The sequence below is a fragment of the Ovis canadensis genome, chromosome X, assembly GCF_042477335.2.
Source record: "Ovis canadensis isolate MfBH-ARS-UI-01 breed Bighorn chromosome X, ARS-UI_OviCan_v2, whole genome shotgun sequence".
Lineage (NCBI taxonomy): Eukaryota > Metazoa > Chordata > Mammalia > Artiodactyla > Bovidae > Ovis > Ovis canadensis.
The window spans coordinates 68,476,029-68,493,843 of NC_091727.1; the positions used below are offsets into that span (position 1 = coordinate 68,476,029).

A 17,815-nucleotide genomic window follows, 5' to 3' on the forward strand; every position below is an offset into this window, starting at 1 on the left:
AGAGACCTGCATGATTTTGGAACAGTTACTTCTAGCATGTTGAATTGTTTATAGTGATAGATAGGAAACTGGGAACTTTGCCAAAAGAGACTAGATAAGCATTAGGTTTGTACTCTGTCATTACATTTTCTAGTAAATGGTTCTGACAAATTAAAGTTTGAAGGGTGAATATAAGTGGGGGCCAGGTCTAAAATCTTTGATTACCTGAAAGCTTGAGTCCTCGTTCCCCTACTTGGGTGTCATATCCATGTGGCATTCGAAGAATTGCATCATGGAGTCCAGCTAATTTTGCCACTGCATATACTTCCTCAGGTGAAGCACTGATGTTTCCATATAAGAGGTTGTAGTAAATGGTATTATGGAAGAGGACAGCATCCTGGACCAGATTTATATATATACACACATAGATATGCATGTTTCATATTTTACAAATTCAAACAATAGTAAAGACATAAAGAGTAAAATGTGATAAAAGGGGTCTTTTATTAATATCATCCCTCATACCTGCTTCATTTCCCTTCCCAGAGCTAATCATCATGAACCATTTGTTGTATATCATTCCAAACTTTTTCTGATACATTTATATGCTTAAACATACACCTTTCTTTTTTCCCAACAAAAGTGGGGCCATACTATATAAGTTGCTTTTTTCACTTAACACATTCTGGGGATTGTTCATGTCAATAACAGAAACCTACCTCATTCTTTTTAACAGTTTTGTGATACTAAGGATGTTATCATATTTATCTTATCTATTCCTATACTGATGGATATTAATTAAAACTTTTGCTACTGTAAACAATGTTGAAATAAAATATCATTGTATAATGACTTATACACACCCTTCTGTAAGAAGGATTCCTAGAAGCAGACTGTTGGGTTACAAGCATACATTTACCCTTGGATAGTATGGCCCAACTGTCTTGAAAGCAAAGAATTTATGCATTATAGATTTTTGGGGGGAGAAAGTTCACTGCAAGCATTCATTTGATATTTCAATTTATTCTGACATGGCACACTAAAGCTAACTTACTTTATGTGAGTATCTACCTCCCACTTTTCTTTCAGTATCCAATGGTTGTAAGGCAATAGTAAGATGAAACAAAGTGATTCTTTTGATTAACATTAACCAGTACACTCAATTAATTAAGATCTTCTTTAATATCATAATCAGCCTTAGAGTTACAGATATTATTTCAAATCATATTTTAATAACTTTTACACCTAACACTAATATAAACTTTTCTTGTATGGAGGTGATAGTTCAATCCAATGAGTTTAAAGTTCTGCAAAGAGAAAATACTTATTTTTAAATATTTTCTATTTAGAAAAAAATGAAAATAAATGCTAACTGGAAATGTTAGAAATACAAAATGTATAGTAAAATAAAAGTTAATTAAATAATCCATAATCCCACCAACCAGCAATAACTACTATTAACATGTTGGTGCATTTTCTCCAATTTTTTTCTGTTACATGTATTTATTTAATATTATAAAATGGAGATATTACAATTTGTTTGGAAATTCTTTTTCAACAAACTTTGTATCTGAGTATTTTTCCATGATACTCAATACTCTTTATAAATATGATATTTATATTGTTCCTAACTTCTGCTATTATAAACAAACTATAATGAACAGCTTAGCATATAAAAATCTGTTCACTTCTCTGTTTATTTCCTTACTAAAACTTCCTAGAGGCAGAATTACTGTAATAAAGACTAAATATTTTTCAGACTCTTGTTATATACTGCCAATTTGCTCATCAGGAAAGCTGTATGCTTCCTCCAGCAAGAGACTGGCCATTTCACATAGCCTAGACATCATGAATTTTTAAATCTTTACCGGTCTGATAGGTGAAAAGTGGTATACCATTGTTGATTTAATTACTAAGATTTCTAATGAGGACGAGCATCTTTTCTTTCATTTATTGATGATGTACATTTTTCCTTAGTGAATAAAATGCTTTATTTTTCAAAATAATTCAACATATAGTCTACAAATCACCTAAATCAAAATCACCTAGGAGGCATATTCACAAATGCAGGTTTCTGGGGTCCATAAATAGTGTGTGAAAGGGAGTTGGAATTTCAATAATCTCCCTAGGTGACTCATGCACTCCAAATTTGGGATTCTCAGTGAAAGGGAGGACAGGGCAGAGTGGCATGCATCAGATCAGTTGAGGACCTTTTACAAGCTATATAACATGGACAGAGAAGTCTGGCAGGCTACAGTCCATGGGGTCGCAAAGAGTTCAACATGACTTAGCAACTAAACCACCTATGCTGCAACTAAGTCCCAGGTCTCTCTATTGGCTTTCAGCATAAGAAAAACTTATAACCTATAAGGCTATCTCCTTATCTTCTCAGAGCTTACTCTGAATTTGTTTCCCCCTACAGTCACTCAGCAAATACTTGTAAATGCTCACTATGGGTCAGGCACTGTGCTTGGTACTTGGGGACAAGGCATACCAACTTGAAGTTGGCAGCCAAACTGTTTTATAATTTTTATAGATTTACTATGTCAAAAACTGCTCAAATAATAGTTTTCATTTAATGAACAGTTACATGAGGGACACTGTACTTGGTGCTTTACACATGTATTTCTAATCGATATTAATTCTGTCCTATAAGAAAAATGGTATCCTTATTTTACAGATATGGAAACTGAGGCTCACAACTATACAACATATAAGGGTTAAAGCTGGGCTTAGAATCCAGTTCTGTCTGACTCCAGTCTGAGCTCTTTCCTCTATGTTATGTTTTCTTCCTAAGGCTTAAAAAAAATCTTCCCATCATGAAGATTTTTAAATTCATGCTTTTTTGGTAACAGAATATGGCCTGTAGGGCCTAATGCTTCCAACTTAATTAACATATACTGAGTCCTTGGATCCAAATTATTCTAGTAAAAGATTCAGCAACCCAACAAATCTTCCCCCAAATAGGTTTTTTCCTTTTTTAAATACCTGAGGTACCACTCCCACTGCCCTCCGAAGGCTTTCCAGGCTCACATCTTGTATATTTTGACCAGCAAGGTAAATGTTACCCTTTTGAGGCTCATAGAAGCGAAATAATAGCCTCACTATTGTGCTTTTCCTGAAATAGAAAACAAGGAAAGGTTATATAGCTCCAACTGGCATTAAGGAATCCCTATTTTAAACTACAGTAATCATTTTATTATGACAAAGAAAAAATATTACATTGGGAATCATCAATCAATGATGCAAAATTTTATAAACAACTAAATTACCCACCCTGACCCACTACCTCCTACAATGGCAACTTTCTTTCCTGCAGGGACTTCAAAAGATATTCCATTAAGGACTTTCTGCCCCTCAATGTATTCAAAATGCACATTATCAAAGGCCACCGTAGCTGTCTGTGGTGTGATCTGAAGGGGAGATGCCATCGCTTTGTCCTAGCAGGGAAGAAAAAAAAAAGCCACTTTATATACCGCCTAGAGTATTGCTATGCAGATAATTTTCTAATTCACAGAGATAAAAAGGAAAATAATGGGAAAGGAGAAAGTTTATAAGTGGAGTTAGACCACTTCTATGCATGCTTTTAAAGATCTGTTTTTTCCCTCATTGCTAAGGGCAAAAATCTTGAATGCTCTGATTTCTGATCAATTTGTTTTGGGGAGGAAGAGAGATGGTGGGCAGGGGAGAAAGGAGGTTGAGAATATAAGGAGAGGCAGTAACATATTGTATCATTATTAGCAAAAGTAAATCAAGTGCAAGTACAAATAATTGAAGTTAACAAAATTTAGTGTCTAGGTATAATATTCTTTGCTAATGTTGTAAGGTTTCTAAACATAGAAATAAGCTGTAATAGCCTTTTAATACACATTATAGTCCCAATTCCCACAAAAGACAAAATTAGTTTGCTAACATGGTGATATAAGACTGTTATCCCAGAATAATACCATTATGGGATGATGCTTATATGCTTTTAAAAAGGTATTAAATACATTACTTACTTTAATTCGGGTGTCTACCTTGAGTAGAGTAAACAAGGTGTTCATATCTATAAGTGCTTGTCTAGTCTCTCTGTATACAGTTCCCAGAAAGTTAAGAGGTAATGAAAGCTGAAAAAGCAGTCCATTCACCATTACTAAATCTCCAACAGTAAGGGTACCTTAATATGCAGTTGGTAGAGAAAAAAAATACTTTAGATGTCATGAACTTTTCAGTTTAAGAAAAGTTTACAGTTTATTACTGTGGAATACAGTTGAAAACATACATAATCAGCAACTGTAAGGCCTACTCTAATTCCAAAGCATTTTAACCCATGATTTAGGAATATAGGGAACTAGATATGCACTAAGTGGAATGGGAAAAGCCTACCCATACAATACACATGATATATATATGAAAAAAGAATGGTTTAAAAAGCAGAAAGAATGGTTTAAAAATGCAGACAGAAATGGAAGGCTGAAAATCTTTGCTTTCTTTCTAAGATACTAGCATAATATAAAGTAGAATTTTTTAAAAAGTATAAATTAAAACATTGGAGCAAATAGATATCATGATTGGGAATGATAAACCATATATTAAGGTCACAGTGAATGAAAGAATCCTAGCTGAGCAAGCAAGTAACAGAAAAGAGGTAAGGATATTATTTATTTTTGAAATGTTTTACAAATGAACAGCTAATAGACAAAAGGTTACTAGTAATAAGACTGCTCCCACTTTAGTCCTTAGGACTAAACACTAAGTTAATTATACTTCCTTCTAGGTCCACAAGAGAAATTAGAAATATCAGATGCTAAAATGTATGTTACTCCTAAAAGAATCAGATTGTAGCCCCACAAACAGCAATCCCAATCAATCAGAAAATTAGTGCTAAATTTGTAGTGTTAAACAAAAGAAAACAACATACCATCAAGAAAACATATTGTGATACAAAAATGAAAGTACTCCAAGGATGTTATAGTACCTTAATAAATATGCTTTATTTATTTATGTGACTAAGACACATATTCCTTTCATTAATATTTATTTATAAAGGTTAAGTAAAACACTGACAAACGTGAAAACCACAGATCTATTACCTGCCACAATTCCCTGACTGGCGAGCACCATTATGGCTGTTAAGCCAACACTGAAAATAGCACTTTGACCAAAGTTCAGCATAGCCAGAGTAGAGGTACTTTTTAATGAAGCAGCTTCATATGTCTTCAAAAATCCATCATATCTTTGTGCTTCATAATTTTCATTATTAAAATACTATAAAATACATAAAATAGTAATTATATATAAGTATAATTGGAATCAGACTTCATCTATGGATACAATTTTGTACTGCACAGGAAATTTTAAAAAGTAACTTTCAATACATTGGACTATGGTACACCTGCAGTTTTCCACTATGGACAGTATTTTTAAAAGTCCATAAAATTCATCCCCGAAATAGTTAAAGAATGCCTAGTTAATTTAGATCTAGATCTATAAAAGCTGGCAAGGGACTTCCTTCACAAAGCCTTCCTTTGATCCCCTGAGACTCTCTAAATTCACAATTTCATTGCCCCCACCACATTATGCCTTCTTGTGTCATCACTTGCATACTTTAACTCTCCCAATGCTTAGCAAATTCTGGGAGGGCAAGGATTAAACAGCAATCATTGATTTTACTTCCCTCCTCATTATTGGACTTAGCATAGTGCTTTGCACACAAGAGGCATTCAGTAATATTTGTTAAATGGAAAAATGAACAAATAAATGAAAGAATTAGTGAAAAGCACTATGCTAGGCACTATGAAGGATAGAGTCAAAACTCAGTGTGCATTCTGAATCAAATGCTAACTATACTGTCACCACCACTTATAAATTAATTAAATAAACAATAAAGTACTATTATTTCACCATACCAAGATATCCTATCCTAATCTGCAGCTCTAACTTACAGCACCTATAATATTAAATGGCAGAACAAATCTTAGTACAGTGTGAAAGGAAGAAAAAGTCAAATTAAACATATTACCTTCACAGTTTCATAATTCAGCAGCGAGTCTATGGCAGCATTGCCTGCATCATTATCTGCTTTGTTCATTTCTATCCTAAATTTAGTTCTGTAAGACAAAGATGTGCATAGGTATGGAATGTCTGCTATAGAAGCGTAACTAATTTCTTCACCTTGACTGACCTCTGAGGAATACCTTACCTCCACTGTGTGATGGCAACTGTGAATGCTGTGTATGCACCAAGTGTTCCAAGGGTCACCAATGCAAACTGGGCACCACATCTATAATACTGGAAAAGACAAAAAAAGAAATGAGCTTAGTCATTATTCCTGTCAAATAGTTTATAATATATAATAGCAAACCTCAAAGAGTCTAATTAAAAATATGTTGGTATAAAGTTATATATATGAAAAACTAAGTAAGAAAACAAATACCTTAGAAAACCAACTTTAAGTTATACACATACTTTTAATTATAAAATATGAAATGGTGAATCATTATGCCTAAAATGCTATGAATGGTGAATAGCAAGAAACCTAGATAATCTGAGCATACCAGTCCCAAGTCATATACCATAATGTCTGCTAACAACAAAAAAACTGCAAGCATTAGCTAAATGACTGATCTATGTGTAGAACTGAACAACTCTTTACAATAACAACATGATAAAAGACTTTAGATACAGTCCCTTGAAGCTTGTGGCAAAATAATTAAACTGCATAATCCTTCTGGCATCATGGAATTTTGCTTTAAAATCATCAGCATGCAACAGTACAAAAGCTTCAAGTACTAAACATCTACTAACAAGAATGTATGATAAAAGGCTGTCATGAAAAAAGTTTTACCTACCAAAACTCCACTGACAAGAGTCACCTCAAACATGATGGGAAGAAGATTAAATACTAAAGCACTCAGGACAAAACTGATACCCCTTGTCCCTCTGTCAATAGCCTTTGATAAAGCTCCTGTCTGTCTGCTCAGGTGGAAAGCCAGATCCAGGTTGTGAAGATGCAGAAAGACATTTTTGGCGATTCTTCTGATTGAATTTTGGGCTACCTTGCCAAATACTGCATTTCGAACTTCATTAAAAAAGGCAGCTCCCGCTCTTGATACACCATCTAACAATACATTCAAGAAAAAATGGGGTGGAAAAACATTAGAATTGTTGCAGTGCAAAAAACAGCAAGGGCTCAGAAAATATTTGTACAATGAATGAGCATATCACAGAATACTTACACTAAAAGAAACCTAGAAAACATCTAGCCTAGTTGAGTATTAATTTTTCCACCACTATGAAAATCCTTCATTGTTATTTATCCCCATAAGGTCCCAGATGTTGAAAGATTTTTTTCCAAGTAAATACTTTTACTAAATAGCAACCCAAAAGACCCTGATGCTGGGAAAGATTGAAGGAAGGAGGAGAAGGGGACAAAAGAGGATGAGATGGTTGGATGGCATCACCGACTCAATGGACATGAGTTTGAGTGAACTCCGGGAGTTGGTGATGAACAGGGAGGCCTAGTGTGCTGCAGTCCATGGGGTTGCAGAGAATCGGACATGACTGAGCAACTGAACTGAACTGAGCCCATAAGGTCTTATTATAGATAAATGCAAAGTATCTGTTGAGGTTTTGTGATCTAATTCAATTCCCCCAAGAAACAAATGATAAAATTGATATCCTGGAAAATCCAAGTGCTTTGACTAAGCATGCCCCAACTCAGGTCTGAATCTCACAGAGTATTCTTTCTATGGCATGGGGACACAAAGCATTATATTCTTTATAAATTGCAGATCTGTGTCATGGCTACTGAATATAATTTAAAAACATTTAATACACATATATCATTATTTAGCCATTTCCTATTTAACAGCTAACAACAACAGCAAGAATATAACTATAGTCTTACTAAAAAGATACCTTATAAGGAGTCTATTAGAAGTGGCTGTTATGAATTTAATGTCTTATTTCATGTTATTGCTCTCTAGAACTTAGAAACTTTTATTATATAATTTTTTGAAAGTATATAGTATAAAGAACATTTAAAAATCACATATCAAAAAAAATTGCACATAATACAAATATCCAAAATGCTAAGTTATGTTTGTGGTAAAAGGTCATATGCTCAAGTATGATAAAACCCTCTTGAAAAAAGTCAACACCTGTAGACAGATTAAAGAACCACACATACAGCCAATCAGAACTGCTGTTGCCATGGTTGCAACTGTATTTGGTGCATCACTCAGGTTCAGCATGTTTCCCGACATCTGGTTGAGGCTGTCTACAGCATATTTAAACATGAAGGGAACCACAATATTCATGGCCTAAAAACATAAAAGTAGCAATTATCCATCATATACAAATTATTTTTTTACAAAAGTACAAATATTTACCTTAAACTAGCATTTATGGGAATGTTTAGATATTAACCATTTACCACGGAATCATTATTCCTAGTTTATAAAGATAAAATCTTTGGCAGTGGGAGAGCCGTCATTTCAGGATTCCTACTTCACACTGACTGTCATGTTAATATTCATTTACAAGCTATGTGCATTAGTCAAATGCTCCTGCCTCCATGAAATCATCCCATCATCCACTCAAAAATTCTTTCTTTGTTATCTAAAATCCTACAGAGCTCATGACACATACAGCAAATTGCCTTATGTTATAGTTACTTGTGTATATATTTTTCTTTTCTACCAGATTCTTGACAATCTGTATCATATTCCTCTTTCTGTCCCACTTATATTGAGTACAATGCTTTGTAGGTAGAAGATATTCAATAAACATGTGTAAAATTATTTATTCACCAAAACAATGGTAAAACCGAAATTACACTGCAGAAAGGATCTCAAAAGCAGATAAATTATAAGTATCTGTGGCTGATTCATACACCACTGGCAAGGGAAAAAGAAACAACATTGATAGATACATTTGCCCCAGAAAAAAAAATCCCTTTGCTCCAATACCATATAAAACAAAACCCAATGAATACCAAACTAAGCTTTCAAACACCAACCTATTTCTCCATGAGAATACATCAAAAAAAAAAATTGGGGGTACAATGCTTTCATATATTCAAGATAAGTTAGTCACTCACTCACATTTCACATTTTCTACAAAGTTATACTGTTAAAAACACTAACCATCATTTAGAAAAAGGAAGTTGGTAAAGCTGGCCGTTTTCTTTGAAGAAATTAAATTCATATACATTAATAATGTGAAAACAATTTCATAAGACTTAACAAAAACAATGAAATCCCAGTTCTCGTTAGTTCCATTATTATATCATTAATCTTTGATAAACAGAAAGAATATGGTCAATAAATCTAAGATTAGCTACAACTGACAGGAACTACGTAAACCTTACCAATCAAGATTTCAAATGTATAAAAATGTCTTAGCATCCAATTAGGTACTGTAACATTTAATATCATTAAAACAGATAGCAGATGTTGGAATATTTTTAAGACTCAATGCTATGGAAAAAATTGCTTAAAACTTTAAGATTTATAACTTCCCAAATATAATCTAATAAATAGTTGGTTTCAAGTGACATAAAAATTTCTAAATTCTGATTCCCATATAATCATATATTCTTATGCATTTTGCTTCTACTTGAAATGGTCTCCCTGCTCAATTTACCTCTCCACTTTGTTCTTCAAAACCCACTTTGAATCGCATTCCCATCATGATGCCTTCTCTAAAATCTGTAGCTCTTTTGGCACTTTCTATTTTCTAACCTTTCTTTTTTTATAGTTTAAAGCACAGCATTTGTAATTTTTATCATATATTTATCACTCACTTTATCTCCAGGTGCATGTGTATGGATAACTCAGTGGAAACCTTCTGCAACAAACAAACATTTTGTAAAAATAGCTATAGGAGTAGCAATGGTGCCTAGGTACCTATCACAAATGTGAGAGCTGAATGAAATGGGTATTACCTCTAAAACTGAGAAAACTCAGGTTCTATGATTTTTAATGAGTTGTTTAGTAAGCAGCTTCCCTGCTGGCTCACAGGTTAAAGTGTCTGCCTTCAATGCGGGAGACCCGGGTTCGATCCCTGGGTCGGGAAGATCCCCTGGAGAAGGAAATGGTAACCCACTCCAGTATTCTTGCCTGGAGAATCCCATGGACTGAGGAGCCTGGTGGGCTGTAGTCCACGGGGTCACAAAGAGTCGGACACGACTGAGTGACTTTACTTACTTACTTAGTAAGCAGTGGGGCTGGAATTAAAATCCAGGTCTACTTTGAAATTCAGATTTTTTTCCAGTATACCATAACTGTATCAGCAGCTTATAAGGCAGGGCCAATAGTATTTAATTACTTTTGTACCTTAAAATGGCTAGAGAAGGAAATGGCAACCTACTCCAGTATTCTTGCCTGAAGAATCCCATGGACAGAGGAGCCTGGCAGGCTACAGTCCATGGGGTCGCAAGAGTCAGACATGACTTAGTGACAAAACCACCACTACCACCACCACCCTAAATGGATACTCTTAAGTGCAATACTTAAACCAGTTACATCTGGTAACAGCTGAAAAGTATTTAAATAAATTTGCACAAGTAATTTAAATAAATTTGATACAGATTCCAGGTTTTCTGTATAATAAGGCTAAATCCCCTCACTTGCATTCCAGTATACCAGGGACTCTTTGGTGGCTTAATGATAAAGAATCTGCCTGCAATGCAGGAGACATGGGTTCAATCCCTGGGTCAGGAACTTCCCCTGGAGAAGAAAATGGCAACCTACTCCAGCATTCTTGCCTGAGAAATCAAATGGACAGAGAAGCCTAGAAGGCTACAATTCATGGGGTTGTAAGAATCAGTCACAACTTAGCAACTAAAACACCACAACACTTTTGAGTGCAAGAAAAAGTAATAGTTACAGCTAGCATGCAATTCTCACAATGCATAGCCTATTATATCTTTGCCATACTTAGAGTGAATTGTCACCGAAACTAATGTATCACCAAGAAAACTGTGCAATTTTATTTTTTTTTGAAAATGTATTTACATTTGGTCAAATTGAGAGCATCCTTATAAGCATATAAAGAACTTGAATGTCATCTGTCTGTAGTTAGCACAGTGTTAAGAACATACACTACCTGTAATGATATTTGTTGATTACTGTCAGTTTCCCCATAAAAGTAATTTTTAAAAGAAAAGGAAAAACACTAAAGAAATGGAAAAGATTACATGTAGATGTTATCTACATGTAGACCATTAGTATACCATTACATGTGGTTTCCACTGATCTTGTGATATTTTGAGGATGTGTTCAGTTGCTCAGTCATGTCTGACTCTTTGTGGCCACATGGACTGTAGCTTGCCAGGCTCCTCAGTCCATGGAATTTTCCAGGCAGGAATACTGGAGTGGATTGCCATTCCCTACTCTGGGGGTTTTCCTGACCCAGGGATCAAATCCATGTCTCAGGTCTCCTTCTTTGGTGGGTGGATTCTGGGACTGGGGGTGGTAGTGGTGGCAAATACTGATTTCTCCCTAATATTCTGCCTTCAGCAGAACTAGACTTAAATCATCTCAGACAACTGTGATTTTTTAACTTTTCATTTTGAAATAATTATAGGCTGACAGGAAGTTGCAGAAGTAGTACAGAGACTCATAACCCTTCACCCAGCATCTCCTAATGATGGCATCTATTATATAGCTTTAGTTCAATATCAAAACCAAAAATGTACATTGGCACATTGCTGTTAACTAGGCTATAGAACTCATTCAGTTTTCATCATTTTTAAATGTGTATTAGTGTGTGTGTGGTTTGTATGTGTTTTCTATATGGTTCTATGCAATTTTGTCCCATGTTCAGATCCATGTAATCATCACAACAATCAAGACACAGAACTGTACCATCACCACAAAAGAACTTCCTTATGCTACTTATTTATATTCCTTCATCAAAGATGATGTATCTATCAGTAGCTCATCTCTTTTTACTGCTGAGTACTAGTCTGTGGATATAGCAGAATTTATTCAACCACTCATTCATATCTGAAGGACATTATGGTTGTTTCTAGTTTGGGGCTATTATTAATAAAGATGTTATGAACATTTTCATACAGGTGGTCATATGTTTTCATTTCTCTGTGATAAATGCCCAAGTGGGTAATTGCTAAGTCATATGGTAAGCCTACACTGAACTTTTTAACAAACTGCCATATTCTTTCAAAGTGGCTGGTACCACTTTATATTACTACCAGTAAAGTATGAATGATCCAATTCCTGTGCATCCTCACCAACATTTGGTCGTCACAGTGTTTTTAAATTTTGAAACTATTTTAATAGGTGTATAGTGGTATTTCATTGTGGTTTTAATTTGCGTTTCCATAACAGCAAAGATGTTGAATATCTTTGCAGGTACTCTCTGTGATTCATATATCCTCTCTGATAAAATATGTTGGTGTCTTTTGTGCATTCTATATTCGGATTGTTTTTTGCTATTGAATTTTAGGAATTCTTTATATTCTAAATATAGCCCTCTGTTGGTTATGTGATTTATAAATATTTCCTTCCAATACATAGCTTGTCTTTCATCTTACTGAGGCACCTGAATTCCTACCTCACCTAGAGTCATGAGTCCCTTTCCCTAGGAAACAATGGAGGCCAAGGTAAGAACCAGGACTTTCAAACCCATTTGCAGAGCAGTGCCATGAGAGGCCTGCTAAATAGAAAGATTTAAATGACATCCAGTCTCATGGTACCCCAAATGCCCAGGTTTCGATAAAAAAGTCACTCATCATCCCAAGAATGCCTAAGATAGCAACTTGAATAAGAAAATGCATAGACAGAAATATTAGAACTACCTGACTAGAATTTCAGAGTAGCTATCATAAAAGTACTTCAAGGAACATTTATAAACATGCTTAAATCAACAAAAATAAAAAGTCTCAGCAAATAGAGATAAAAGAAGAAAATGAAAAAATCTGAAACTGAAAAATATAACTGACGTAAAAAAGCCTGAATGGATGGGATCCATGGCAGAATGAAGAGGACAAAGGAAAGAATATGTAAACTTGAAGACAGAACAATAGAAATTACTGAATATGAACAACAGAGAGAAAATAGACACTCCTCTAATTTGGCAAAGACAAACCCAAGAATTCAAGAAACTGAGCAACCATAAATAGGGATGAATCCAAAGAAATCCACACTTAGACACATCAAAATTAAACTTCTGAAAGCTAAAGACAAAAAACTACTAAAAGAGCTAGACACAAATAATACATTAAGTATAAGAGAAAAACAATTTGAAGACAGATTTCCAGGGAGGCTAGCAGGAAGTGGCATTTTTCAAGTGGTAAAAGAACTGTCAACCAAAATCCTATCACTGCAAATTAGCCTTCAGAAATGAAGGTAATAGCAACACATTCTCAGAGTAAAGAAAACTAATAAGAATTAATTAACAGCAGACCTGCTCTAAAAGAAATGCTAAAGGAAATTCTTCATATTCAAGGAAATGCTAATAGAAGCAGTCTGAATCCCAGAACATTAGGACTGAAGGAAAAGTAACAGAAATGGTAAATATCTAAGCAAATACAGTAGCATATTCTTAAGTTCTAAAAATATATTTGATGGTTTAAAGCAAAAATTAAAACACTGACTAATGGGGTTTTCAGTGTATGCAGGTGTAACACATATAATGATTTGTAAACATAAAGGGGGTCTTAGAGGGTGGTAAGGTTTTTACATTTCACTTGAAGCGATAATGTACTGATTCTAAGTAGACCGTGAAAAGTATATTATAATTCCTAGAGCAACTACTAAAAACTTATACAAAGAGATAGACCAAAAGGCACAAGAGATAAAATGGGATAGTAAAACCTGTTCAAATAATGGAAAATATGGTAGGAAAGGTGAAACAAAGCAACAATAAAGAGAAATAAAGAGACAATTAGCAGAAAACAAATAATAAAATCGAAGACCACTATTTTCAATAGCTAGGACATGGAAGGAACCTAGTTATTCATCAACAGATGAATGGATAAAGAAGTCATTGTACATATATGCAATGGAATATTACTCAGCCATAAAAAGGAACACATTTGAGTCAGTCCTAACGAGGTGGATGAACCTACAGCCTATTTTACAGAATGAAGTAATTCAGAAAGAGAAAAACAAATATCATGTATTAATGCATATATATGGAATCTAGAAAAATGGTACTGATGAACCTATTTGCAAGGGAGTAATAGAGATGCAGACATAGAGAACATATTTGTGGACACTGGAGGAAGGAGAGAGTGAGACAAATAGAGAGAGCAACATTGAAACATGCATTACCACATGTAAAACAGGTAGCTGTAGGGAATTCCCTGTTCCCAAGGAAGCAGTTCAAATCTGGTGCTCTCTGACTACTTGTGGGGGGTGGGGTGGGGGGTGGGTGGAGGGAGGATGGAGTGGGATGTGAGAGGGAGGTTTCAGAGGAAGGGGGCATATGTACACCTATGGTTGATTCATGTTGATATATGGAAGTAACCAATGTAATATTGTAAAGCAATTATTCTCCAATTAAAAATAAATAAATTAAGATAAACTCAACTCAGGTCAGCTCTCAAAAATAAAATGGTAGCCCAAACTTCGAATACATCAGTAATTACCAATACAATTATCATTATAATGAGCAATATAAACAATTATTAGTGTATCAATAAACAAGCAATTAACAACTGGAAACCAAAATTTTTAAAAATTTACAACACCCCTCCCCACAAAAACAAATCCTTAAGTATAAACCCAGGGTTTCTCAACCTTTACTACTAACATTTAGATAATTTTTTCCTATAGGAGGGGCTGTTCTGTGTACTTCAGGATGTTTAGTGTCTAACCTCTACTGACCACAAGTTAGCAGCACTCCCCAGCACTGCGCAAATGTGACCAATAAAATGCCTCTAAAGTGTTAAAGTGTCAGTCACTTAGTTGTGTCCAACTCTTTGTGACCCATGGACTGTACCCACCAGGCTCCTCTGTTCATGGGATTCTCCAGGCAAGAACACTGGTGTGGGTTGCCATTCCCTTCTCCAGGGGATCTTCCTGACCCAGGGATTGAACCTGGGTCTCCTGCACTGCAGGCAGATTCTTTATTGTCTGAGCTACCAGGGAAGCCCTAGATACTGCCACATGTCCCCTTAAGAGCAAAATCAGGAGAACCACTGATTTTAATTGGGAACCACTGATCTAATCAAATATGTACAGTATCTATATGCTGAAAGCTACAAATACATATGAAATAAGTTACAGAAGATCTAAATAAATGGGGAGACATACTGTGTTCATCAACTGTAAGAATCAACATAGTAGGGGGCATCAATTTTCCCCAAACTGGTCTAGAGATTTATTAAAAATCCATTTAAGAGTCCCATCCAGCTTGTTTGTAGCAATGATTGAAGAAAAGAAACTAGAAAAGCCAAAATAATTTCGGAAAAAAAATGAGACGAACCATACTACCTCTCTTTAAGACATACTATAAACCTACAATACGGAAGGCATTGTGGTGTTGATGAATGGAGAGACACATAGATCAAAGAAACAGAATTCAGAAAATGATGACATTCAACTATCTATCTGAGAAAGAATAATGGCTCCCTAAATATTTCCATGTACTAATATCCAGAACCTAGATGATACCTTACATGGTAAAATGGACTTTGCAGATGTGATTAAACTAGAGAATATGAGCTGGGGAGAGTATTCTGTATTATCTAGGTGGGACACATAAAATCAAAAAGTTCCTTATAAGTGCGAAGTAGGAGGGCCAAAGTAAAGGAAAAAATGGTATGACTATAGAATCCAAGAGTTAAAGAGTCAAGAAGACTGAAGATGCTGTTAGCTTCAAGATGGAGGAAGGGGCCTCAAGCCAAACAATGCAGGTGACTTCTAGAAGCTGGAAGTGAAACTGAAAGTCGTTCAGTTCTGTCCGACTCTGGGACCCAATGGACTATACAGTTCATGGAATTCTCCAGGCCAGAATACTGGAGTGGGTAGCCTTTCCCTTCTCCAGGGGATCTTCCCAACCCAAGGATCAAAACTGAGTCTCCCACACTGCAGTGGATTCTTTACCAGCTGAGCCCTAAGGGAAGCCCCAAGAATACTTGAGTGGGTAGCCTATTCCTCCTCTAGCAGATCTTCCCAGCCCAGGAACTGAATGGGGATTTTTTGCATTACAGGTGGATTCTTTACCAACTGAACTACCAGAGAAGCCCAGAAGCTAAAAAAGGCAAGGAAACCGATCCTCTCCCAAGAGACACTGGAGGGAGCACAATCCTGCTAAATGGCTTTATTTTGATCCAGTGAAATCTAATTTTGGACTCCTGACCTTTAGAAACATAAGAAAATAAATTTGTGTTGTCTAAGTACTAAATTTTTTAAAAGTTGTTATAGCAGCAATAGGAAACAAAGAAAATTCAATGGGAAGAAGAGAGCCTTCATGTAGGAACAATCAGACAAAATCATGAAATGTCATTTAAATGCAAAACAATAATTAATGCAAAATGGAGCACAGATCTAAATGTAAATATAACTTTTAGATGAAAACACAGGGGAAAATCTTAATGACCTTAAGTTAGGCAAATAATTCTTAGACATAACAACGAAAGCATAATCCATAAAGAAAAAAACGATGAACTGAAATCTATTAAAATTTAAAACATTTATTCTATATAAGATATTATTAAGGGAACTGGGAGAAAATATTTGCAAATTATATATCTGGGAAAGGTCTCATACAGAATATATAAACAATTCACTAAACTCAACAGTAGAAACAACAGTTCAAATAAAAAATATACAAAACATTTGCACAGACACTTCATCAAAGTGGACATAGGGATGGCAACAAAGTACAAGCAAAGATATTCAACATCATTAGCCATTAGAGAAATGTATATTAAAGCCACAAGAAAGCACTATGCCTGATGATACCAAGGGTAGTACTAGGTTTGTGCAAACGTAATCACGGTTTTAGACCATGAACTTTAAATCATTATAACTAGGCTCAAATACATCTTTATTAATCAAAATAAGAACCATTACAATCAATACATTTTTGCCAAAGAGAAATTAGTTTGTTTATTCTTATACCATAACAAATCTGTGCTTCAGGATTCAACAAACTTTTTGTAAAGTATTTTCTGCACCTGCTGGTTGTGGAATCATTTTCCCTGAAAAAATGGTTTCAAAATACTTGAAGGAGTGGTAATCAGTTGATGAGAGGTCAGGTGAATATGATGGATGAGGCAAAACTTTGTAACCAAATTCATTCAACCTTTGAAGCACTGGTTGTGCAATGTACAGTCGGACATTGTCATGGAGAAGACTTGGGCTCTATCTGTTGACCAAAGCTGGCTGCAGGCATTGCAGTTTTTGGTGCATCTCACTGATTTGCTGAGCATATTTCTCAGATGTAATAGTTTTGTCAGGATTCAGAAAGCTGTAGTGGATCAGAATAGCAGCAGAACACCAAACAGTGACCATGACCTCATTTTGGTGCAAGTTTGACATTGGGAAATGCTTTGGAGCTGCTTCTTGGTTCAAACGCTGAGCTGGTCATTATCAGTTGTCATATAAAATCCACTTTTCATCACGTGTCACAATCTGATCAAGATATGGTTCATTGTTGTTACACAGAATAACAGAAGACGACACTGCAAAATGACAACTTTTTTTGATTTTTTGGTCAGCTCATGAGGCATCCACTTACTGAGCTTTCTCACCTTTCCAATTTGCTTCAAATGCCAAATGAGTGCAGAATGGTAGAAACTGAGTTCTTCAGCAACTTCTCATGTAGTTGTAAGAGGATCAGCTTCAATGACTGTTCTCAACTGGCCATTGTCAAT

General features: G+C 35.2%; 1 protein-coding gene across 1 annotated transcript in view; it reads right to left on the reverse strand.

The window, feature by feature from the left end:
• Positions 1 to 17,815, reverse strand: part of ABCB7 (ATP binding cassette subfamily B member 7) — a 157,019-nt gene that overhangs the window by 18,599 nt on the left and 120,605 nt on the right. Inside the window, exons 5-13 of the mRNA XM_070291847.1 lie at positions 8,153 to 8,285; positions 6,813 to 7,081; positions 6,164 to 6,252; positions 5,984 to 6,071; positions 5,055 to 5,229; positions 3,981 to 4,138; positions 3,256 to 3,419; positions 2,968 to 3,097; positions 205 to 376 (exon numbers count right to left, since the gene is read on the reverse strand). Coding sequence (XP_070147948.1) covers positions 205 to 376; positions 2,968 to 3,097; positions 3,256 to 3,419; positions 3,981 to 4,138; positions 5,055 to 5,229; positions 5,984 to 6,071; positions 6,164 to 6,252; positions 6,813 to 7,081; positions 8,153 to 8,285 — 1,378 coding nt within the window. The remainder of the gene's footprint in view (positions 1 to 204; positions 377 to 2,967; positions 3,098 to 3,255; positions 3,420 to 3,980; positions 4,139 to 5,054; positions 5,230 to 5,983; positions 6,072 to 6,163; positions 6,253 to 6,812; positions 7,082 to 8,152; positions 8,286 to 17,815) is intronic.